The 24773-nt window shown below is 41.1% G+C and overlaps 1 protein-coding gene across 1 annotated transcript in view; it reads right to left on the bottom strand.

Annotated features, from left to right (window-relative positions):
• The window catches only part of Rps6ka5 (ribosomal protein S6 kinase A5), a 172494-nt gene extending 154179 nt beyond the window's left edge, over positions 1-18315 (bottom strand). The window contains exon 1 of the mRNA XM_038337483.1: positions 18213-18315. Coding sequence (XP_038193411.1) covers positions 18213-18315 — 103 coding nt within the window. The remainder of the gene's footprint in view (positions 1-18212) is intronic.
• Positions 18316-24773: the final 6458 nt, after the last annotated feature.

Raw genomic sequence — 24773 nt, 5'->3', positions numbered from 1 at the left:
GAAGGGGAGGAGGGAGGGAGGGAGGGAAGGAGGGAGGGAGAGAAGGGGAGAGAGAGAGAGCGCGCAAGCAAATAAAATTATGCATGACCCATACCTTTAGCAGTACAGAGAATAACACAACCTCCAAATTGTTTGTCATGGAAAACTCAGCCAAATTCCAGCAGAGTTCCCTTCTACAGGAAGTCTGGTTTGGGGATAGGAAGAAAACGGCTTATGCAACACTGAGAATGAATAGAGGGGCACCAAAAACTTAGATGAATCAAGACAAAAATTATGCCCACAACAATACAATGGTATAACAACAGACTGAAAACAAGTCAGAGTTGGTGACTTAAACACCAAATAGGAAAGGGGATCAGCCTTGGAGAAGCACAGTTTCTGGCAGTAAATCAGAGAGGAGTACATACCCTTGGCTACACAGTAACAAAGAGAAAATACAGAAAAGAAATCAAGGATCCGACAGAAATCAAAGAGAAATAAGACATAACAATCCCACCAGTCTGTCAGGAATCCCTCCCTTCTCAACAAAGAAATCCACACAGCTAAAGAAAACAGGAATATAACACTCCAAACTGAATTTAAATTCTTCAACCAACCAGTTAAGATATGAAAAAACAATCCTGAGAAAGAAATATAAAAACCTAGAATAGAAAGAGGCAAACAACCAAAAAGGAACAAATAGAACAAGAGTTGACTGAACTCAGAAATGAAACAGAAGTACACAGACATGTTCCAAAAAGGACGGTGGGGGTACACCCCCACAATGAAGCAAAGGGAAACGACAGAAGTGATTAGTTAGCAAAGCCATGAGCATGTGACTAGCACCGTTTAGATTGGTGAACTATAAACAGCCAGTCCAACCCACAGGCAACAGGACATGGCCACTGAGAACTTTCAACAAGCTCACTAAGGCTTACCAATTTCAACTTCAAAGACGAGGAAGAGGTTTAATCAAGGAGAACATGTTTTGGTTCAAATGAATTCAATTCAAAACTCATGCTCTGCCACTTATTAAAGTTATATATGATAATTATGTTTACCATTCTAAGTTCTTTATTTCTAATCTGTTATTAGATGTATGGATAACAAGCAAACAAAGCACACATATATACAGAAAAGACAATTGTACATGTACACATAGAAGTTCCCCCACCCAAAAAAAGAATATCAAAACATTGTATTGAAGGTAATTTAATTGGAAGAAGTAAAAGACCAAGGAGGGGTGAAACCAAAATAAGTCAATTCAAGGGTCCTTGCTGACATGGTCACTACTATGGATACTGGAGCTTAACCTTGCTGGCACTCTCTGGAGAATGACTGGATTGCTCTTAGAACTATGTGGGCAAAGGTGGAGATAAACATTTTTCCAATGGATTCTGCCCCTACTAGATAAAACTTTTGTTAAACTGTTAAACTAGATAAACTGTTGTTAAAGGAGTTGCATTAACTTCCTACACTACCAGCACTTCAAGCTTACAGACCATCCCAGCTGTATCTCCTTCCAGTAGACACTGAAGAAACCCTGGAGCAGAAAAGATACAGAAGGAGCATGCTTGAGACCAGACACTGCTGGGGGAAGACAAAGTCAAAGCCTGCAATAAAGGAAATGTGTAGAAATGGGAGCGGCGGGCTGCGTTCCCGCCCAGCTCCCACATAGCTAGCTTTACACCCAAAATAACAACACACAAATTGTATTCATTTAAACACTGCCTGGCCCATTAGTTCTAGCCTCTTATTGACTAATTTTCACATCTTGCTTTAACCCATATTTAGTAATCTGTGTAGCACCACGAGGGGTGGCTTACCAGGAGAGATCTTAACCTGCGTCCGTCATGGAGAGGAGAGGCATGGCGACTGCCTGAGGCGTCTGCTCGACTCTGCTTTCTCTCTCCTACAATTCTGTTCTGTCTACTCCACCTACCTAATTTTCTGTCCTATTAAAGGACCACGGCAGTTTCTTTATTAACCAATGAAAGTAACACATAGACAGATGACTCTCCTCCATCAGGAATGTGAAGACAATTTAAGAGGTAATGCTTAAGAGACAAAGAACAGAAAATCCTTCCCTGCCTTTTGTTCCTCAGGTTACAAGTTAGTACTACATAATGGTTACAAGGAAGTTACTTAGAACTCAAAAGATACACTGAGATGTTTCTTGTTACTTTCATGATTGTTGCATAATGATGAACAAGGTTTGAAGCAACCATAACCCAACAAGTGAAAGCTAACTGAAGGTTCAGTTCCTCAGAGATAAAAATCAGATTCACGAGTCAAACAATACCCATCTTTCCATGACTTAGCCATTCCTTACATATCTGTAATGAAATCCTGAATGCCACTCCAGCCTGTAAGAATAGCTATATTACTCTGCTTCAAATGGTAAGCACTGCATGATGTTTTTTGTCTCTGCCACTGAAGAATACTGCCATTTCTATGGATATTACTGAATCCTATGAAAATCCAAATCCAGAACAGCATCTCTTAGCAATTCCAGAAAGGTTAAACTAGAACCCTGAGAACAAGCTAGAACCCACAAGAACAAACAGAAGCATGCATCTGTAGGTATCTTCAGCTCTAAGCTCAATGATGTCAGTGATTTACAAAGAAGCTACACACACTAGTCCTAGATTCCCAGAAGCTAATGGAAGTAATTCGACTGAGCTGGGAAAACTGCAGGGCTAGCCAATGCTCCATGCCAACAATATGATACAGCAGATTAGCAGCAACAGCATGTGGGGGCTAGAACACCACTTCATTCCATCAGTGCTTCTGCCCCTCTATCTCACCTAAATGTTTATTATGATCAGTGTTAGCCCAAAATCCAGAAGAAGTTCTGAGAAACAATTCCGGTTATGCCCAACTCACAATATAAACTTAACCACAAAAGGTACAAAGCTCTCCTACCCTTATGATTAAATCCTGGGTCCAATATTTTGTCATAATTTTTATAAAGTCATGGGCTTTGAGAGTCTTTCCAAAGGCTTCCAAGAAAAACCTCCTTTGTTTCTCAAGTTCTAAAAACTGAGTCAGCCAAGTCAAAGGTCTTAATAGTACCACTGTCCCAAATACTCAGAGCTATCACATACATGCAACTCTTCCCTCTTCTATCCCATGCTAGTCTTGATCCTATCACATATGACAGGTTTATCAGCACCCACTGCTACCAACAACAGGATCTTTAGTATGGTTTCACTAGGGAGTAACCCTCAGAAATACCCCATCCAAGGGTATTTTTTAAGTCATTTTATAGACACTAACAGTCTAATCCTAAACTGCTGTGCAAGAAGTTTATTTGGAAGGTAATCCCAATAAGATGAAATAAGGAAAAACTAGCAAGAATAAAAGAGAGAAAAGAGGGTACATTATCAACTCAATCTAATCTAGCTTTTTTGAAAAACAGATGGAATGAATGCCTCTGAGAATTTTCCACTCTAGAATCAATACAGAGAAGTACATATATTATCAGCTCCCACACCCTATTAGTTAAGGTTGCCCCAGGGGACTATTAATGGCTTTCCCTTTGGAAGCAAACATTTACACTTGCTGAGCCAGCTCTCACCAGGATCCTAAGCCTCAGAGCAAGAATCAGTGTTCTTGAACTAAAAGTGCAAAATGTATATATAGCACGTGTGCATCAAGATAAATGCCATCAACCTGAAGTGGATTGCTGCTAACCTAGACCTGATAATCACAACTAGACTTGGACTCCAAAGTGAGACACAAATGTTGGGAGACTGTGCATCAAGAGGTATGAGATACAATATCCAGGGGTGACACTGCCACCCTCAAGCCTTGGCAGGATGAGAATGTCAATGCACAAAATAAAATATGGAAAGTTGGAAGAAGAAACACTGTTTAGCTTGGGAAACTAAGGTATTTGTGGGCAATCTGAATGTTTGATGTGCAGTGGGATGATGGAAATGAATGATAAGAAATGCAAGAGATCTAAACTAAAAACACAAACTTGTCCAATAGTTCAAGCACTGATAACATCTTCATCTCTCAGTAAAAGTGGGTATAAGTAATGAGGTCTGGAACATAGAGAATCAGAGAGAAAGCACTGGAAGGAGATGGCGCACGTTGCTGGGAGAAAAAGCAGGCAGAAGAGCATTCTATTGTTATGGCAAGGAGACCAGTACCAACACTCAAGCACCAGGTGCTCCAAGGAAGCGAAGGTAGAGACAAACCGAGGCATCCCATCAGACCAGCAAAAGAGGGATAGGTTAAGAACTTTGGAGGTTACTACAGTCTCCATGGAGCTGTTAAGATGGAGGTCTGATACTAAAGCACATCAGAGTGAAGAGATAAAAACACAGAAACGAGTGGAATAAACAGTCCATCCAAAATCATTGTAAAGAGGAATGATAAGACTTAACTAGAGAACTTTAGATGGTTGGTTGGCTGGCTGACTGGCTGGCTCATATTATAAGAAAGCACAAGTATCTGTGGAAAGGAGAACATGGGGTTAGGGGGGTGAAATCTGAAGCAGTCAGTTCTTTAGTATGGGTAGAACACAATCAGATTTGATCCTCTCTATTTAATATGCTTAAAATCTGCTTTTAATATACCAACTAGAAAATGTGTATTTTACAATCTCATTTTCTGGGACTAATCAAGTAAGATTATAAAACAGATCTTCCCATAAAATCTTATCTTTTCTTATTCAGCATTATGAAACATAATATTCTTGGGTTAATTTCAGTCCAAAGGTGACAATGGTATGCAGTGAGAAAAGAAAAGCCTGCTGTTGCTATTTGAAGGTTTTGTTTTTTTCCTCCTTTCTGTCATGGGAGAAAATATTTATAAAGCAACTTATCAAGTAATCTACAGCTAGGAAGTGTCCAGAATAATCCTAACAACACATACTTAATTGAATGCTAAAGCCTTGATTCCTATCTACAAAGTCCAAATAACTCAATTCTAGAAAATGCATGAGAGCTTGAAAAAACAGCAAAATCACTAGCACATTAGGTTCCTTTTAACTGCCAGGTGGTAAGTTGCTCTGAGGCTGTTTAGATTTGTGGTTGGGCCTCAAACCATGTCTCTGGAGAGCACTCCACTGGCAGCCGAACAATGTTATATTTAATATCTGTTCACTTTAAAACAATGCTGCCTACTTTTCTCTTATTGCTGTGATCACTTATCTTAAAAACTTACTGTACTCTGCATTTATAAAACAATGTTTTATCATTTATCCATGTGATTCTGGAATTATGTGACAGAACACATAAAAAACTGAATCAAAAGCAAAACATGTATAAAGCAGTAACTAACTGCTTCCCTCTCCCCAATACATGTGCCAAGTAAGTATAATTTAGAACCAAACTAAACACAGAACACTTGAAAAAGAAGAAACAGAAAATTAATCTAAGAATCTGGCATGAGCCATAGAAGGCAGAGAAACTGCCTTCAGATTGGGCCTGAAAATCTCTTCAGTACGGTGTTCTGTAACTCTGTAAGTTTCACTTGCAGCCTGCAAGTAAAAACACTTAGGATGTTTTTCTGTATCTAGGATTTTTTCCAAAGAAAATTTTCCAAATTTTTTAAACAATGAAGCTGTTTCTTTTGAATAAAGAATTGCCTTTTCTCCACAATTCACAGAGGGACAAAACAATCATGCCCTCAAAACTTATCTTCCTGTCACCAAATCTACAAATGCACCTGTATCCTTTCCTCATTCCTTTAAAACAGAAGCCGCCTTTTTCTCACCAACCTGCCCTCCAGCCCCAGGTAAACTAAATTCTACCCCCTTCTCAGGGTTCTTGACACCATCACTTATTGTCTAGTGCAGTGTCAGCCTCTGTGACACACACTAATGGTGCTTTAGCATGATCTAGCATCAGTCATCTTGAAACAAGGAAACAGGAAAAAAAACCCTCCCTGACACCCTATTTCAACCCCCTCTAGAACAAAGTCTCCCAAAGGTTACTTCACTTGCAATTTATTCTTCAACCCTTAACAAAGCTACTTGTGGTCAACAGAATCCACAACCCATGCACCCCATCCTCTTCAGCAGGCATCCACAACACCATACACCTTGTAGGTGTCTTCAAGCTCTTCCTGAATTCAATCTTTGATGAATCTTCACTTTTTTAAGTTTTTTTTCAGGACTCAGTTCTGAGTTTTCTTTCTATAGCGTCTCCTAAAGAGATCTCTGTACTAATTTGGCTTTAGGGATATTAGTTCTGAGTCCTCTTTCTATAGCATCTCCTAAAGTGATATTCTGTACTAATTTGGCCTTAGGGATATTTACATTTTTGTGACACCAGGTTTCTTATTTGAGCCCAAACCTGCTTGAGTTTCAAAAAAATTCTTCTACTTACTTCCTGGGTAATACTGGATGAATCACCAAAGACTCAGTAAGAAGACAGAGTGCTTCAACTGACTGAATATTTCAGTTAATGATGGGACTTCCCATTTATGTAGAAAAGTGACTGATAGGGCTGGAGAGATGGCTTAGAGGTTAAGAGCATTGCCTGCTCTTTCAAAGGTCCTGAGTTCAACTCCCAGCAACCACACAGTGGCTCACAACCATCTGTAATGAGATCTGGTGCCCTCTTCTGGCCTGAAGGGATACACACAGACAGAATATTGTATACATAATAAATAAATAAATATAAAAAAAGAAGTGACTGATAAAAGGACAGCCCTGTGTACAGTCTCAAGAATTTTTGCCTATAGAATTCCTTCAAGTGAGCCTCTATTTTACTGACTTATCATTTTGTCTCTGACAAAAAAAAAAAGCTCTACTAATAAGAGAATTAAATTTCTTTTCTTTGAGATAAAGTAAAATATAAAAACAGAGCCGGGCGGTGGTGGCGCACACCTTTAATCCCAGCACTCGGGAGGCAGAGGCAGGCGGATCTCTGTGAGTTCGAGACCAGCCTGGTCTACAAGAGCTAGTTCCAGGACAGGCTCTAAAGCTGCAGAGAAACCCTGTCTCGAAAAACCAAAAAAAAAAATATATATATAAAAACAGAATGGTCAAGATTTTATTTAAGCAAAACATTAGAAGGTTGACTGTCTTCCCACATTTTCCATATTATTTGTATTATGAACATTTGTATTTAAATGTAAGGGTACCTATTTATATCTTTTAACCCATGCTTTGGTACAAAAAATATAAAAGGACTATTATTAGGGTTAAATAAAGAGTCAAAATAAGAAAAATAACAACAGTACAACTGACACAAGGAGCAAACTAAGGCCATGATCACAGTCAGATGTTGTGTACCACCCACCTAATACAAGTCTCCTAGGGTCTGGAGTCCTGCGAATGCCCATAATCTCAGCTTTGGAAACTAAAGCAGGAGGCACACTGCAAGTCTGAGGCTAGCTTGGGTTACAGCAAGACCCTTTAAAGGAAAAAAAATCTACTAAGGCACCCACTCAGAGCATTCCTATGAATAACAAAGCAGCTAGTTCAAGGCAACACAGCTAGCTTTAGGGTAAGATAAAAAGGAATGTTACATCTGGATACCTGAGAAAGGGCAATATTCTACCTCTACAAAATGACACTATTTTCAACCTTAAATGATTTGATTTACTGCTATCTGGATAATTTCTGTTAATACAACTCTCCGGCAAAATTGTCTCTTACAGCAAACTGATCTGATGGTTCAACCCATTTTCAAGTAATGCGCTGGCTTACTACTGCTGCTGGGAAGATTGTCATAAACCTGAAGATTTATTATTAACATAAATTTCTTTTCTTACAGTTTTGGAAATCAAAAGTCTAAAACTGAGGTGAGTCAAGGTGACTACAGAGCTGTGTTTCTCTTAGACATTCAGAGAAAAATCAGTAGCCCAACATCTAGAAGCTGTAGGTCTTGACCCTTTGCAGCAATGGCATCATGCTGACCTGCCTCCTCTGACTGTGGCTCTCCAATTGTCCTACCAGTGTGGTTAGATAAGCTAGGACAACCTCCCAACCCAGGATGCTTACTCACACATGCAAAGTTTCTTTTGCCATATGTAGCATACTCCCAGGATTCCTGGGGTTAGAATCTAGATATATTTAGAAAGAAGAAAAGAGGTCATTATTCAGCCAACCACATAAGACTTCATTATGAGCTAATGAGCTGGTTCAATTAGTAATGTGCTTGTGACCTATTTGGTCACCAGAACTTGTGTAAGGAAAAAAAAATCTGGGTCTCATAACTGACATACATACTCCTCTATATTCCAAATAATTTGGTATTAAAAATATTATTTACACAATTTTCATGTCAGGAACACATAAATTACAAATGGTCCATACTCATTAGGCAGAAAGAGGCAGATCCCTGAGGCTCACTAGCCAGCTAGCATAAGCCTACTTGGCAAATCTAAAAAAAGAGACAGATGGTGTCTGAGTTTGTTCACTAGCATCCACAGGCACAAACACACATGTGAATGTAAACCTGTACACTTGCAAACACACATTTTCACATGTACCTACAAAAACTCATTAACATTACCAAAATTATAAGATGGCATGTTAGAAAAATCTAAACAACAGTATGAATCAGAAATGGAAACCCAATCAAAAAAAAATGTTAAGTAAGCCAGGCGGTGGTGGCACACAGTTTTAATCCCAGCATTCGGAAGGCAGAGACAGGTGGATCTCTGTGAGTTCGAGGCCAGCCTGGTCTTCAGAGTGAGTTCCAGAACTGGTTCCATAGCTACTGAGACACCCTGTCTCAAAAAACCAAAAACATAAAAAAAATTAAATTTAAATAAAAGAGCTAAGATAGAATCCTTTTACGTACCAAGTTTGCATTCTCCATTCCAAATAATCTGATATTAAAAATACCATGTATATGACTTTTCAGAGGTCAGGAATGTGAAGATTGTTTAAGAGGCCCACATAGACAAAACTTGAATGTGATAAAATAACTACAATATCAAGTTCTATACTAAAACCTGGGAACTTGAGGATTTTGTGGGTAAAATGCTTGCAATGTGAACCTGTGCTCAGATTCTTAGCACCCACACAAGCTGGGTATGATAGTTGTAATCACAGTCCCCCCTTCATCCATCTTTGGAAGCCCCCCTCCAGAGAGCTGTCTCAGTCCAAACCTTGACCCTTCACCCCAGGGAGAGCCAAGGAAGCCTGCCAAACCTTGACCCCTCCCCAGGAAAGGTCAAGACCACCCCCACAGGCTATCTAAACTGTTCCCCAGAAAATAAACACGTGGTCTTCCCTCTTTTCCTTGGGTGGTCAGTGGTCAAGTTGGCTTTCCATTCACTCGGGGCCACTAGAGAGCACAGACGTCCAAATAAACCTAGATATCTTTTAATTTTGTCTGATTTGGTCTGATTGGAATTATTTACGTAGGCAGAGAAGTTCATTTAAGGAATATTTCTAACAAAAGTGCTTTAATCCCACTTCAGAGACAGAGAAGTCGATCTCTGTGAATTCAAGGCCAGTCTGGTCTACACAGAAAGTTCCAGGATAGCCAAGGCTATGGTTGTGTCTCCAAAAGCAAACAAACAATGAAAACAAAAGGAAAGAAAAGCTGGGCATGGAGGCATGAGACTGTAACCTCTACTGGGAGGCAAAAACAGATTCTTTGGGCTTTATGGTCAGCCAATCTAGAAAAAGTGAGCTCCAGGCAAACACACTCAAAACCTATTCTCCCTGCAGTCACAGGGGACACGTCTAATGGAAGATTGAAAAAAGAGGGGAAAGTGATGGAGGTCACTTACAACATTAGGGATATATGAGGTCCAGAGAACTCATCTGATCTGGGAGGGACAGCTACATTTAAACAAGAAGGACACACTGCTAAAAAAAAAAAAAAAAAAAAAAAAAAAAAAAAAAAAAAAAAAAAAAGTACAGTGAGGTTAAGATTCTATTTTAGAACCTATTCATGATCCCTGACCAAAAAAAAAAAAAGAAAAGAAAAGAAAAAGAAAAGAAAAAAGCAGAAATTATTACACCTTAGAGGTGAATACAAAGATCTGTAAATCATTCAGAGAATTCAAAGGTGATGCCTGTGGCAGCCTCTTCCCTCCCCTCCCACTGCATTTGAGGACTGACATCTCTCAACCCGAAATTAACTGTGAAATTCAACCAACACAAAAAGGTGTCAGATTTTCCCTAGAGGAGCTCTCACAACCCTCTTCTTCACATGAAAGAATCCAATCCTGCCCATCAAAACACTCTGTCTGCAGCTTCAGGATGCTGCCTCACTTTAAAGCTGAGGTTAATGTTGGGATTAACACATTGCATCACCTGAGGCTTTTCCCCCAGACTGAAAACATAAAATACACTTCAATTCCCTTTGACACAGGGTTGAGATGCCAATGTCTTTGCATAAATAGATTATTTTTGCAAGTTCTGACATTCACAAGAGAAAATTTAAAAGGGATTTTCTTTTAGACTCCCAAGAATCTAGTTGCGGGGCATGGGATTGTGGGGCAACAGCAAGAGAGCTTGGCAGGTAAAACTGAAGCCTAGTGCCCTGGATTCAATCCCTAGAACCTACATAAATGTGGAAGAAGAGAACCAACTCCCTACACATCAGGGACTGTTCGTTTTTAGTGGATGCTACATGAATCATCTGGTAAAATTAATAATTTTTAAAAGGAAATAACAATTCTTGACCTTTGTCTACTGCACAGAAATACTATAAAACACCATCTTAATTCTGGTAAGCAGTCTGGATGTCATTATGAGTGAGAAAATTTAGGCTCAGAAAGGCAATTAACTCTACGAGCAAATTAAAACTACAGTCTATACTCTGACCTTCGTTAAATCTTTACTTAAAAGACTTCAAATATAAATACCAGTCAAACTCTATAGGGAAACTCCATAGTTGGTAGCTAATAAAAATCAAGAAGATGTTTTGAGAGGCATCACAAAATGAGAAAACAGATACCTCCAATGAACAATAAACACAAAACCCTCAAGGAATAATAGTAAATTGACTCTAGCAGCATGTAAAAAGGGTCATGATCACAAAGGGTTTATCCTAGAATATGAGGCCATCTTAATACCCAATAATCAATCAATGTAATAAACCTGATCAATAAAACAAAGCTGTATCATTACCTTAATAAATGAAGAAAAGCATCTGACAAAATCCAGCACTCTGTAACAATTAAACAAGGGAAGAGAAGAAGACTTTCTCAATTTGTACAAGGCATCCATGGAAAACCCATAGTCGGCCCTGTAATTAGTGATGGATGATTAATGTTTTCTGGTAAGATAAGACACTAGACAGGGATGTCTATTCTTGCCGATTCTACTTGAATAGTGAACATCTCTAGCCATGGCAATTAAACCAGAAAATGACACAAAAAGCATTCATATTAGGAAGGAGGAATTAAAACTGACTCTATCTCAAACACACAATATACACATGTATATATATAAAGATAATAATGATATAATCTAGCAAACAAAAATACTAAGACATACACTAAGGTACTATTAGAACTACATAAATTAGTCTAGCAAGGTTGCAAGACACAATAGCTCTCTAGATACTTACAATTAGCATTCCAAAAATAAAATAATTTTATTACTATTATATTATTATACATCAAAAATGAAATACTTAGACACAATAGATCTCTGGACACTTACAATTAACATTCCAAAAATAAAATAATTTCATTATATTATTATACATCAAAAATGAAATACTTAAGAATAAATTTAGCAAAAGAAAGAGAAACTTAAACTCTAAAAACAAGAAAACATTGTCCAACAAATGAAAGAAAAGCTATACAAATGGAGCAATATCCCATGTTCATGGACCAGATTTAACACTGCTAAGATGGAAACACTCTGAAAACTAATTCACTGCAATGAATTATGTGTAATCTATATCTATGAATTCAGTGCAATACATATCAGAACATCGCCCAAATAGTTTCTTTGAAGAAATGGACAGGCTGATGCTAAATTCATATGTAAAAATAAAAAATAACCAAGATAATCTTGAAAAAGAGAAAGTTGCAAGATTTGTACTTTCCAACTTCAAAACTAAGTTTGCAACTTGCAGTTTTTATAGTATTAGCTTAAAAGGAAGCAATGGAATAGAACTGAATCTAAAATAAACCTATATGTCTTTGCTAAATTGATTTTTTTCAAAGAAGGTACCAAGACAAAAAGGGAAAGAGCAATCTTTTCAAAAGTGGTACAAGAACAAGAGAATATCTACACATAAAAAAACTGAATCTGAATCATTACCCCATATAATACATAAAATCTTGTCCTAACAGCTAAAAATCATAAAACTCTTAGAAGAAAACAGAATCAGAGAAAACAGGGGGTGAGGGGAGGCAAATTAAAACCTTTCATGATTCCAAAATACTATCCCTCAAAAGATAAAGACTACTTTTAATGAAAAATTTTGCAATTGTGTATATGATGAGATATGTATCTAAAATAAAGAATTTTCAATAATACAAAAGAAACTAGAAACTCTGGGAGTTCCAGGCCAGCCTGGTTTACACAGTGAGACTGTTTCTCAAAACAGAAGGGGGAGAAAGTAGCCAATTGCAAAATAGGTCAAAGATAGAAGTAAACATCTCTCCAAAAGTATACAAGATATACTTGTATATCTTAAGTGCTAAAAAGCATATGCAACATCATTAGGGAAATACAAGTCAAAGTCATAATGCAAGCTGCCACTTCACCCATGCAAGGATGGCTGAAAGTGTAAGGCGGCAGATAATAAAAACTGGCTAGGCTATGGTGAAACTTAATCTCTCCTACACTGCTGGTGGAAAAGTTCACTTTGAAAAACTCCGGCTCCATAAAATCCAACGATTTTACTGTTGGCTAATACCCAAAAGAAATGAAAACAGATATATAAAAATTTTTGTCTACAAATGTGCATGGCATAAAAAGTAGAAACAACCCCAATGTCAATCAACTGAATAGATAACTAAAATGTGATCTATCTAATACTAGGAAATACAATTTGTTCACAAAAAAAATTGATACATGCTACAATGTGGATGAATCTTAACACCATGTTTGCTGAAAAATAGTTACAAAAGTGCACAATTATACTGTAATAAAATAATGGACAAATATATAGACAAAAAATAGATGGTGGTTGGTTAGTCCTGGATAGTGGTAGTGTAAGATGACTAATGTAAATGAGCATGAAGTTTCTTTATAGGTGATAAAAATGTTTTAAAATTAGATTTCAGTGACAGTTATATATCTCAGTAACTATTCCACAATTTGTTGTATACTTCAAAGAGGACTGTATGGTATATTACTGTATACCTTAGACAAAGCTATTTAACAAAAGCAACAAGCAGCTTTCACTGTGTTCTCCTGGACCACTTGTTTGGGGAGAAGCCAGATTCTGTGTCCTTCCAACACTCAAGCATCCTTATGGAAAGGACCACACAGAAAAGAACTGATACAGCCTCCCCAATACATATGAGTGAGCAGTCTTTGAAGGGAAGCCACTAGCCCCAGACAAGTTCAGCTGACTGTAGTTCTGGCTAACATCTTAATTATTTCAGGATTTTTAATTTATTTTTTAATTTCACATATGTATGCTGTATTTACATCCTTTTTCCCTTGTCCCTTTTCTCCTTCAACCTTTCCCATACCTCTCCCCTTGCTCCCTTCCAAATCTGGGACCCCTTTTCCTTTAATTACTATTGTTACATATATACAACAATAGAAATTATATTATATTATAAATAAATATAAGTGCAACCTGCTGAGTCCATTTAGTGTTGCTTATAGGAATATAATTTTAGGGTTAACCACTGGTATTGGATTAGCGGGCTCACTTCTGGGGAAGGTTAATTCTCCCTCTCTGAACTATCATTAATTTCCTAGCTCTTCATCTGGGGATAGGACCTAGTGCAATTTCCCACTGATGAGGGTCTGGGCAGAACTACTGACTCACAAATCCCTAACAAACAGAAACCATGTTCTATAAGCCAATGGAGTTTCCATTATTACTACATAATAGATAACCTTCGGCAACACCCTCTTTAATATTAGGCACTATCCCAAAGACAGGAATCAAAGGAATTATGTGTCCAGCAACCCTTCTTCCTCTAAGAGTTTAGTTTATTCTTATCCATAGGTTTGCTGTAGTTGCTGGCATTTTAGGACATGATACCATCGCACAATGAGTCAAAAACAGACACCTGATCAAAACTAAGCCAATAAAGTCCTTCTTTCAGAATTTAACTGAAACTGGCAAATGGACACTGTCCTTCAACAGCTGAAGTCATAAAGTGTAGAACTTCAGTGCTGTCCATTTTTTACCTCCTGGGAAGAAATTAGACAATGGATGAAGAAGAATTAAGACTTGATACATGGACTAGAAGAGATTTAAGACACAGTAGAGGCGATGTAAGTCTCTAATTCTAGTGATTCCTCAGACCTCTCCACAGAGAAGCCACTTTCTTAACCTCAGCATGTAAAACGGCACTCAACACGTAAGAGATGACAAAGTATTTGTTGAATAAATGAGTAAAATAATCTCCATTTTCCAACTAGTTTTCAACCAAGTTACATTTGACTATGTAACCTTTAATCTTTCTTTTGTTGCATTTATACATTCTATATCTTTCTACTATTATACTTAAATAATATAGAGCTGGGCATGGTGGCGCACACCTTTAATCCCAGCACTCAGGTGGTAGAGGCAGGCAAATCTCTGTGAGTTTGAGGCCAGCTTGGTCTACAAAGCGAGTTCCAGGACAGCCAAAGTAGTTATCAGACAGAGAAACCCTGTCTTGAATAACCAAAAAAGAAAAAGAGAAAGAAAGAATATATCTTGATTGCTGGTTCATATGGACTCTTCCTTTACAGCTAGACAGCAGAACATTTTCTTAATCATCTCTGGTATCATCAATACCATGTAGGCTAGAAAACAGAAAATGTTCAAGAATTTATGATTTGCTTGATCCTGAATTCTGAATTCTTCAGCTTTTATAGTTACTATCAATTTATCAAGACCTAACATCTACAAACTTTGTCCTTATTTTTCATCCAATTGAATTCACCCCACAAATATTTGAACACATACCACAGGCTACAGGTGGACAGAAAAAAATGGGTTTCTGCCCTCAAGGACTTTACTATCTGATACAGACAACTCAGCATGTGAGTGTGCACACCTACATGTATGTGAGTATGGATTTGTACATACCACTGTATCCATCCTTACCTTCCATCTTATTTAAGCCAAGGCCCTTTTGTTCTTCACAACTGTGTATGCCAGGTTAGCTGGCCTACAAGCTTTCAGAGACTCTTCTGTTTCCAGCTCATGGTGCTATACAACAAGCACTAGAATTACAGATATACACTAAGTCTTGGGCTTTCTATTGTTGTGAAGAGACACCATGACCATGGCAACTCTTATAAAGGAAAGACATTTAGTTGAGGTGTGGCTTACAGTTTCAGAGGTTTAGTCCATTATCATCATGGTGGGGAGCATGACAGTGTGCAGGAAGACATGATGCTAGAGCAGAGCAGGAGCTACGAGTTCTTACATCTTGACTTACAGGCAACAAGAAGTGGTCTGTCTGAGAGTAGCTTGAGCACAGAAGACCTCAAAGCCCACCCCCACAGTGACACACTTCCTCCAACAAGGCCACACCTACTTCAACGATGCTACACCTTCTAATAGTGCCACTCTCTTTGGGGGTCATTTTCTTTTAAGCCACCACACACTATCATACCTAGCTTTATTGTGGGTCCTCAGGATTCAAACTCAGGTCTTCAGATTTAGATGTCAAGTGCTCTACCCCAAAGAGCCATCTCCTCAACCCCAGGTAAACGTACTATTATAGAACTGTGTGTTGTGATGGGCAACAAACTGCTCACTAGCAGAAAAACTACAAGGAGTTTACACTCTGCTTGAGAAGGCAAGACAACTATGGGGAAAGATAATAGCCAAGTCATGTGGTAATGGCTAACCACCCAGTGACTTGTTTGTTTTCCAGGTACACTAGATTGATTCATACATTTTTCAATAAGACGCGATTGTGAAGTAACTTTAACCAGCATTTCCTACTGCCTACTATGTGCCAGGTCCCTGATTAACATTTCTATAATGAATGTTAGTTAACAGTGCCTCATTCAGTTCTCACATTTGACAGACGAAAGAAGTAAGCCTGAAAGAGCGCAGTGACTTCTAAGTCTACAGAGCCAGCAAGGTGACAGAGCTAGTGTTCATCAGTATGTCTGTAAGTCTACGTCCAAGTATGCCACAGTCTACACCCTGGAGTCATTCCCATGTCCTTATACTGAGTTTCTAATTGCATTTTCACTCATCCTATGGCACACAATAAAATCACCAACTACTAGCCTGGTGCGCTAGGGAGGGAGCACATCAGAACACATTGCTAGAGTCTAGCACCTATTATATAAAGCACCAAGTGTTACGAGGAACATGGATGAGTGACTCAAGTTATATTGTGTTTTTGACCATTACATGTGATCAGTTGTCCAAGTATTTAGCAATAAATTGATTGCTCATTTCCTTTGACATTAGCAATGAGCTCAGCACAATCTCTTCATCCATCAGAAAAATTTCTAAATGCAAACTTAAAGCTGATGATTTGCAAAGTTAGCAGAGAAGGGGAAATAAAACAGTGCTTATTGTTTTCTACAGAGCTAGCAATGTTTGCAAAATTCAGAAACTGAGCAGTTGTGTTTGCTCCTTGATCCTTGAGCAAGACTGCTGCTGCACCAAGATCAATGGCTGAGGCGTGTAAGACATCAAGCAGCATTTGCAATACAGTGTGATTCCACACGCACACGGAGCAAGGAAGGAATTATTATGTAAGATAGGGAAAAATCCTCCCTCTAGAAAGCATGTGGCACTGCACCTGGTGTAAAGTCGGTATTAATACTGGATAAATGAATACAGAGAAGATGACTGAAAAGCCTGATAAGAACATCAGCTGTTGATTAAATTTGGAGGGAAAAGTTCAGCCACGGAAATCTACACAGGTTATGTTAGGAACTCAAAAATACGATGGAATAAGTGGCTCAGGATATGGTATAGAGTCAGAACGACCAAAAATGACAACACTTAAAACTGTTGAATTAAGAAAGCATGAATTTGGCATCTTATACTAAGTCATAAGACTAGCACCCAAAAGAATGCTAATTAGCAATCTCATTAGAAATAACAAAAACTAACTCTGAAGTAGAGCTAACTTTACAATCTGTCCCAAATAAATGCAAGGTAGGCCTGGCTAACAGCTGAAACCTACCACTTACCCTCTCTATCCACTTAATATAAGAGTCTTTCGGGCTGTAGAGAGGGCTCAGTCGTTAAAAGCTAGGCTCACAACCAAAAATGAGTCCTTCAGTGTGCCAAAGACATAGTGTCAAAAATCTTAAGCCACTGGCGCTAATAACAAGTTATTAAAATGCATTCTCCGTTCAAAAAAAATGAGGTGAAAGGTGGGGACCCGACTCCATGACAGTAGGGGAGACCCTAACTGTACCATTGGTACAGGTAAGGATTTTCCGAAATAAACCCCGGTCTTACACAATGAAAAAGCAATTTAATAAGTAAAAGGCTTAGGACACACAGCTTTACTCATCTCCAGCATCGAGGGTGTAAGCGCTGAAGTCGCCTAGCGAAGTCTTTTACCTAGAACTTTACATTTATAATACAGGCTGCTTCCCAAAAAGACGCTGGCAAGAAATTCAAGGCAAGTATAGTACTTCAGGATAACTCTAGGAGAAAGGACTACGCGAAGCTTCTTTACCTCACTAGAGACTATCCAGGAGCCAACTACCCTCCGTGTGTCGGTCGCAGGATCGCTATCCCTTAACGGTGGTACACGTACACACACACGCGCACACACACACACACTCCCCACCCCACCCCCCGCAGTTGGACCCCCCGAAGCAGAGGTGCAGGTTAAAGTGAGTTCACGCTCCACGACACCGCGCGGCTCACCTCACGCCAAGGCAAAGAGCAGCTTTCGCTCGAGACAGCGCGGAGTGACAGATGTGTCACCTGTGCAGGAAGGGGGGCGCGAAGGCATCTTCCCAGGCCAGTACCCAGTACTGGGGTCCCGGCACAGGCAAACTTTCGGCCCCCTGCCCAGAGCCTCCCGGGACCCCCAGACTCGTCTCTGCCTACCAAGCCCCGCCCCCTGCCGGTCTCCCTCCCCAGCCCGCGCCCCCCTTGGCCTGCGCGCACCCCAGCGGGCTCTGAGGCGCGCCTCCGCGGCTGGCCCGGCCGGCAGAGGGCGGGGTCGCTCACCGGTCCGCAGCTCGTGCTTGACAGTGAGGAGCTGCTCGCCGCCGTCCCCGCCGTCCCCGCTGGTGCCCGCGCCGCCGCCACCGCCGCCGCCCTCCCCCTCCATCTTCACCCTCTTTCCGATCGCGCGGGTCGCACTGAGGGGGATCTGATGGGACAGCAGACGTCCCGTCTCGTCGCAGCCCCGGGAGCAGAGCTACGGCAGCGCCACAACTCCGTCGCCGAGGCGAGTCTCTTTCCCGCTCTGGCCGCGCAGCTCCTCCGCCTCCTCCCCTCAGCGGGCACCGCTAGTACGCCGCAACCCCGCGCCCTGCGCCTCCACCTCCTCCGCCAGGCCGCTCCGCCCACAGCCAGCCGCGGAGACAGCCCCGAGCCGCCAGCGCTATTGGGCGCAGTGCGCGCGCGTCTGCCAGCGCCCGTTCCCATTGGGCGGCCCACGCTGACGTTTTACGAGTCGCCCCGCCCCGCTGCTCGAATTGTTGTTGCTTGGCGGGGAGGCAGGAGAGGGAGGAGCGCGGACGCTCCGATTGGCAAGACCCAAGATTCGGCCCCACCCACTGGCTTTGGTGCGCACGCGCAGGAAGGCCTTCCATCTCCTGACCTCCCCAGAACGGTCACACCCCTTATTCCCCAGCTTCTATCTGTTAGTAAACAGAGTCTAGTAGTCAGGAGGCGCTTCGGACCTCTGATTGGCTACTACAGAAAGAGGCGTGGAAAGATGATTGGACCGCTTGGTCCGCCAATCACGGTGGACAAAGGAGGGTCCAGGAAAGAAGCACTTGTCACCCACGTGCTTGCGCGCGGGCGTCTCAGGGTCCAAGGCAACGATCTACAAATGTGTGACCGCCTGGAAGATGCCATGCCCTCGTATGCTGTTATTCTCTGTAGTTAGCAGTGAATAAGTGGATTTTGTGTTAAATTCTGTTCTGTGCGTAAAAGTACTTGCGGACAGCCGGAGTTCAGTTTCCATGTGGCAGAAGGAAGAAAACGAACACGTTGCCCTCCGACCTCGACACAGCTATATGACACACATCACCCACACACGCACACACACACATAAATGAGTTTTTAAAAAATTAAGTGAGTATAGGTAGTTCCTACACACAAAAGTCAAGGTTTTGGTTCACAACAAAAATGGAAAAAAAATTTTCATTTTTGTCGCTCAGTACAACCTTGACCTCCCTCACCGGTCCTTCTGCCACTACCTCTCAAGTGCTGAAATTAGCGGCCTGTGCCACTAATATAGTGCTGAGGATTGAACCCTGGGCTTTATGAATGCTAAGCAACCATTCTCCCAATTAAGCTACCTCTGCATTCCAAATTTTTTCATGTTTACCACGTTCTTCCCAGGCACCCAAAGGGTGTGGCGAATCATAAAATAGGATCCCTGCTCTTGAAGAGCTTTTAATGGGACTTGAGAAATGGGCAACTTGCATATATACACACAAAACTATAAATAATTTAAACATCTGTGGAGCAGTATAAAGCATTAGAGATCGCGCAGATGGCAACAATTATTCTCAAGGTTTTGGGGCAAGGAGGAAATCTGGATAGCCAATTTAGAAAAAAAGTAAGACAAAAAAAATACCACTGCCAACGTTTCACACAGGTAGCTGGGAGCCTGGGTCTAGAGGATATCAAGTACTGGTAAGTGAAGTGATTGGCAGTCTAAACGGAAGTGTGAGAAAAACAAATGAATAGGCAAGGTGAGTGTGTCTTACTTTTCTTCTTGCTGTTAAAAAAAAATACCAGACAAAAGCAGCCTGAAGAAAGAAGGGGGTTTTTCAGTGCCCGTTTTGAGGATAGTGTTTCACCGAGGAGGGAGGCATAGTGGTAGGAAGAGGAGACCACTGGTCACATCGTATCTATCATCAGAAACAGACAGGGATAAACATGGTACCCAGCTTTCTCCTTTTTATTGAGTCCAGGACTCCAGCACAGGAGATGGTGCTGCCCACAGTGCAGGTTGGTGCTAGGGTGGATCTTCCCTGTTAAGCCTCCCTTAAAGAGACTCCCCCAGGTTTGTTGCCTAAGTGATTCTAAATCCAGTCAAATTGAGAATGAAGATGAACCGTGTCAGTAAGACAATGGATACTCTTAAGTGCTATGTTGAACTACAGATTTTATTAAGTACGTGAGAAATTCCATAGACGAGTTAGAACAGCAAAGTCATTCTGTAACTCGTCATTTTACATGAGACTGGAGGGAAGCGAGCCCTCACAGGGAAGAATCTAACTGCAAGTCTAGCACTGACGGCTTAATTTCTGGGAACAGAAATAAATGATAATGAGAAAAGACTTGAACATAAATAATATAATAATGATCTTCTAAATTGAGCATGGATTAAATGAGGGACCGGCAAATTATGTTCCTGTTAGAGACCAGATAGCAACTTCAAGGCTTTGGAAGCCATATGCTCTCACTTATAACTATCAACTCCACTGGAAAGCCATCAAAAATAACAGCAAATGGCTGTGTTCCCATAAGATGTTTAAATGGATATTGGAATTTGAATTTCACATGTCATAGCTCAGTATTGTCTTAATATCTTTTCAATTGTTTAAAAATAGAAAACCCATCCTTAGCTCATGGGCCTTTAAAAAATAGACAGTGGTCTCTATTTGGTCTCCATAGTTGGCAGATTCCCACATCAGGTTACCATGAGAGAGAAAGCAGAAACGTCTATGGCGCCCCGTTAGATCACGGCCACAGCTCCCTGGATTAAACTGCTGTATGCCTGTTCCACTGCACTGCTACTTCCTGCTTAGTTGTGCTATTGAGAGCCAAGCAATGGCTGTGTGCGGCTGTTCATTTGTTCATTCAACAACTTTCACACCCATTATGTATCAATTAGTGTGGTAGGTGTCAGGGACAGAGTGTACACAAACAGATGCCATCCATGCTCTCTATAGAGCTCACAGTTAAAGAATGGAAATAAACTCTAGGTAATCACGTAAGGAAACGACAGCCTCTCCATTACAATCACATCATGAGGGAAAACCAAGGTACTACAATGGGACACCATCAGGAGTCCCTAGTTCACTCTAGAGTTGCTGCAAGAACTCGGTATGAAAGTATTTTTTTATTCTGAATCTTTAAAGATGAATACAATTTTAACCAGGACTTTGAAGAAACTGACCTAATGCTTACCAATCTCATGTCCTCTTCTTGGTCAGACAGGAAGAACTTTTCATTTTTTTTTTTTAAGACAGGGTTTCTCAATGTAACCCTGGCTATCCTGGAACTCACTTTGTAGACCAGGCTGGCCTTGAACTCTTAGAGATCTGCCTGCCTCTGCCTCCCAAGTGCTGGAAATAAAAGTGTGTGCCGCCACTGCTCATCTGAGGACTTTTATTCTTTTTTCTGTCCTTTTGCAGCTAGGTTGTTATGAAAGTTACCTGGCCAGTGGGCAGACACGGCGTGTGAACATTTCCAAAACCAGCAAATAACCCATGTGTAACTACAATCACTCACCCCAGCTTTGTTTCTAAAGCAGCCAAGCAAGTCATCTCTTTCGGGGGGGGGGGGGAAATTTGGGATTGGTGTTTTCTTGTTGTTGAGACAGGCTCTCACTATGTAGCTCTAGCTATCCTAGAACTCACTATGTAGACCAGGCTGCTCTCAGACTCACAGACATTGGCCCGCTTCTGCCTCCCAAGTGCTGGGATCAAAGGTATGCACCACCACACCTAACAAGCCACATTTTAAATATGGGGGTGCCACGTTTTAGAAGACTCGTGACCTGAGTTCTAACTGGAAAAGTAACCGGCTGGCCTGCAGTAAGTCTTTGAAGTTTAATCTACCGAGGCGGCAGGGTAGTTTACTGTGAATGCACAATGTGCCATACACTATTTCACAGGGGCATCATTCAGGGCAAGAAGGTTTTAGGAGGATGTCATGAGACAGATAAAGAACTGTTGCACTTGAGAGACCCAGAGAAAGCCAATGGAGCCTTTATTACTGTATGCCAGAGCATGCTGGGAGATGTATAGGCAAAGACCCAGTTGTGGAGTGTATGGCTGATCTTATTAATATTTAGAGATTTGTCGATGGAAGGCATTTAGAGTGGAGAATGATATGCATTTTTTATGTATGCGTGCTCAGCATGTACACTTGCATACCTGAAGGGGCATCAGATACTATTACAGATGGTTGTGAGACACCATGTGGTTGCTGGGAATTGAACTCAGGACCTTTGGAAGAGCAGTCAGGTTTCTTAACCACTGAGCGTTCTTACCAGCTCCTGGGATAGGATTTTTAAGATTTTTAAAAGTTCTCTCTCTCTCTTTCTCTCTCTCTCTCTCTCTCTCTCTCTCTCTCTCTCTCTCTCTCTCTCTCTCTCTGTGTGTGTGTGTGTGTGTGTGTGTGTGTGTGCGCGCGCGCGTGCACACACACACCACATATAGAGATCAGAGGACAATTCCAGATTTGGTCCTCACTTTCCACCTTTTTGGAGGCAGGATATCTGCTGCTGTGATAGATACCCAGCCTTGCCAGCCCATGAGCTTCCAGGGCTTTTCTTGTGTCTGCCTCCCATCTTGTCATAGGAACACTGGGAATACAAATGTGAGCCTGGCTTTGTGTAGACTCTGGGGATTTGAGCTCATGCCTTCATGCTTGTGCAACAGGTGCTTCGCCCACTGAGCCATATCCCCAGATCTGCCGAGCTCACTTATTTCTAGATAATTTCTAAGTTGCAGAAGAGTTGCAAAATTTACCAAGCTTAGAAATAAGGGTGAGTTCCACCTTTCAAGCCCAACGCTGCGATGAATGATAGGAGAGGAGGGAGGTGGCAAAGACCCAGCAAATTGGAAAAGCTGCTGATAGACAAATACAGTAAGGCAGCGTTGATAATTGTTGACTAGCACTCGGGTCTCAGATGGAGTTAGGGATCCTGAATCAAGATCACTAAGTGTCTTTCTCTAACCGTTTTACATTTCCCTTGGGGTTAGAGATCAGCAATTGGGCAACAACCCGGCTAAAATGGATGACCCTGGGGTCTAAGTAAGAAACAAAGATGACTGAAGATGAGAGGGACTAACTAGGTCACCTGCGAGCACAGCATGGCTGGAGTTCAGGAGCTGGTGCTAACAGGGGCGCACAGGTGAGCCTCTGAATCCAGCTGCGCCATGGGAAAATATATCAGCCTTAGGTGAGGCCTGAACTTTGAGGTTTTCCTACAGCTCCTGCCCATAAATATAATGTACAACCAGGTTATAAGGCCTTCACATTAGAGGAAATAAGAACCAGAGGAAACCTGGGAAAACTAGCATCTTTCCAGAGGAGCTATTACTGTTCAATAGTGTAAGAAAAAACATCACAAACCCAGGCTGAAAACACTAACTATACTGGGTGGAAGTTTAACTGACTAGATAGTGGTAAGATGATGACCATAAGTCAAGTGAGGAGATTATTGAAAAGTGGAGCTAATAAATGCACTATGGTCTGAATGTAGCAACTGGAATTGAGGAAGCCATCACTGCCCTAAGAGACAGAGAGTGCAGAATCTGTCTATTAACAAGGTTGGAAAGGAAAGTTGTTGGGGGAAGTCAGATCTCTGCGAAGGCTGTGAAGAATAATCAAGAAGAAAACTTGGAAATGTGTGTCTTCTCTTCCAGTTGACTTTTTTCTGCTGTTCGGAAATGGACGTCTCTACCTAACCCCTGAGTGATGAGCAGATGCCTATGGTACCATTCCATGTAGCCTCATGGATTCTCGCTGCCATCCCTTGCACTGGCATGGGGGCTGAAGCATTGGAGAGGCCGGACCTGCTGTGAGTCACTCCAGTGTGATGAATCTCATTTCTCATGTAGTGAAAGCGAGAAACTTCTCACTTTGTGATGTACAAATGAGAAATGCCAAGACCCAACACATCAAGCTATTGTAATGTAGTTTAGCTCTGAAATATTCCCACAGGCTCATGTTTTAATTGCCTGTTCCCCAGCTGGTATCATTCTTTTGGGGGAAGCCCTGGAACCTTTAGGAGATGGGACCAGGTGATGGAAGAAACACTGCATGTGGACCTTTGAAAGTAACACCCACCCTTGGTTCCTGCCCTCCTCTCTACTTTCTGGTCTGCTGTAATATGAACAGTCTTCAATGCACACTCCCGCCGCCGTGAAGCAAGCTGTTCTGCCATGCTTTCTCTGTCACAATGGACTGGAATTGTGAACCCAAATAAATCTTTACTCCTATAAAGTGTTTCTCTCAGGCATTTGGGTCACAGCAATGTAAGGTAGAGTACATCACATCGATCCTTCACTCTACCAAAACAGCCTGATAATGTGCTCAGATAATAATAAATGTCTTCCAAAAATCAAAAATAGCTATGCGTGGTGGTGCACACCTTTAATCTCTACACTCAAGAGTGGCTTCATCTACATACTGCTAAGGCTGCATCACGAGACCCTGAAGAAAGTAAAAGACTACATGATCAGATCTTGATACTTTTTTGACCCTGTCAGAATTTTTATTGTGTGATATAGATCCAGTCAGTTTAGGGAGCTAACTACAGGATACAGAGAGCAGCTCAGTTAGTAGGTATTAAATTCAGACTGAAGGTTC

The sequence above is a fragment of the Arvicola amphibius genome, chromosome 7 (genome assembly GCF_903992535.2).
Source record: "Arvicola amphibius chromosome 7, mArvAmp1.2, whole genome shotgun sequence".
Lineage (NCBI taxonomy): Eukaryota > Metazoa > Chordata > Mammalia > Rodentia > Cricetidae > Arvicola > Arvicola amphibius.
Note: the sequence above shows the minus strand (reverse complement) of the source record. Positions and strands in the feature narration are given on the sequence as shown.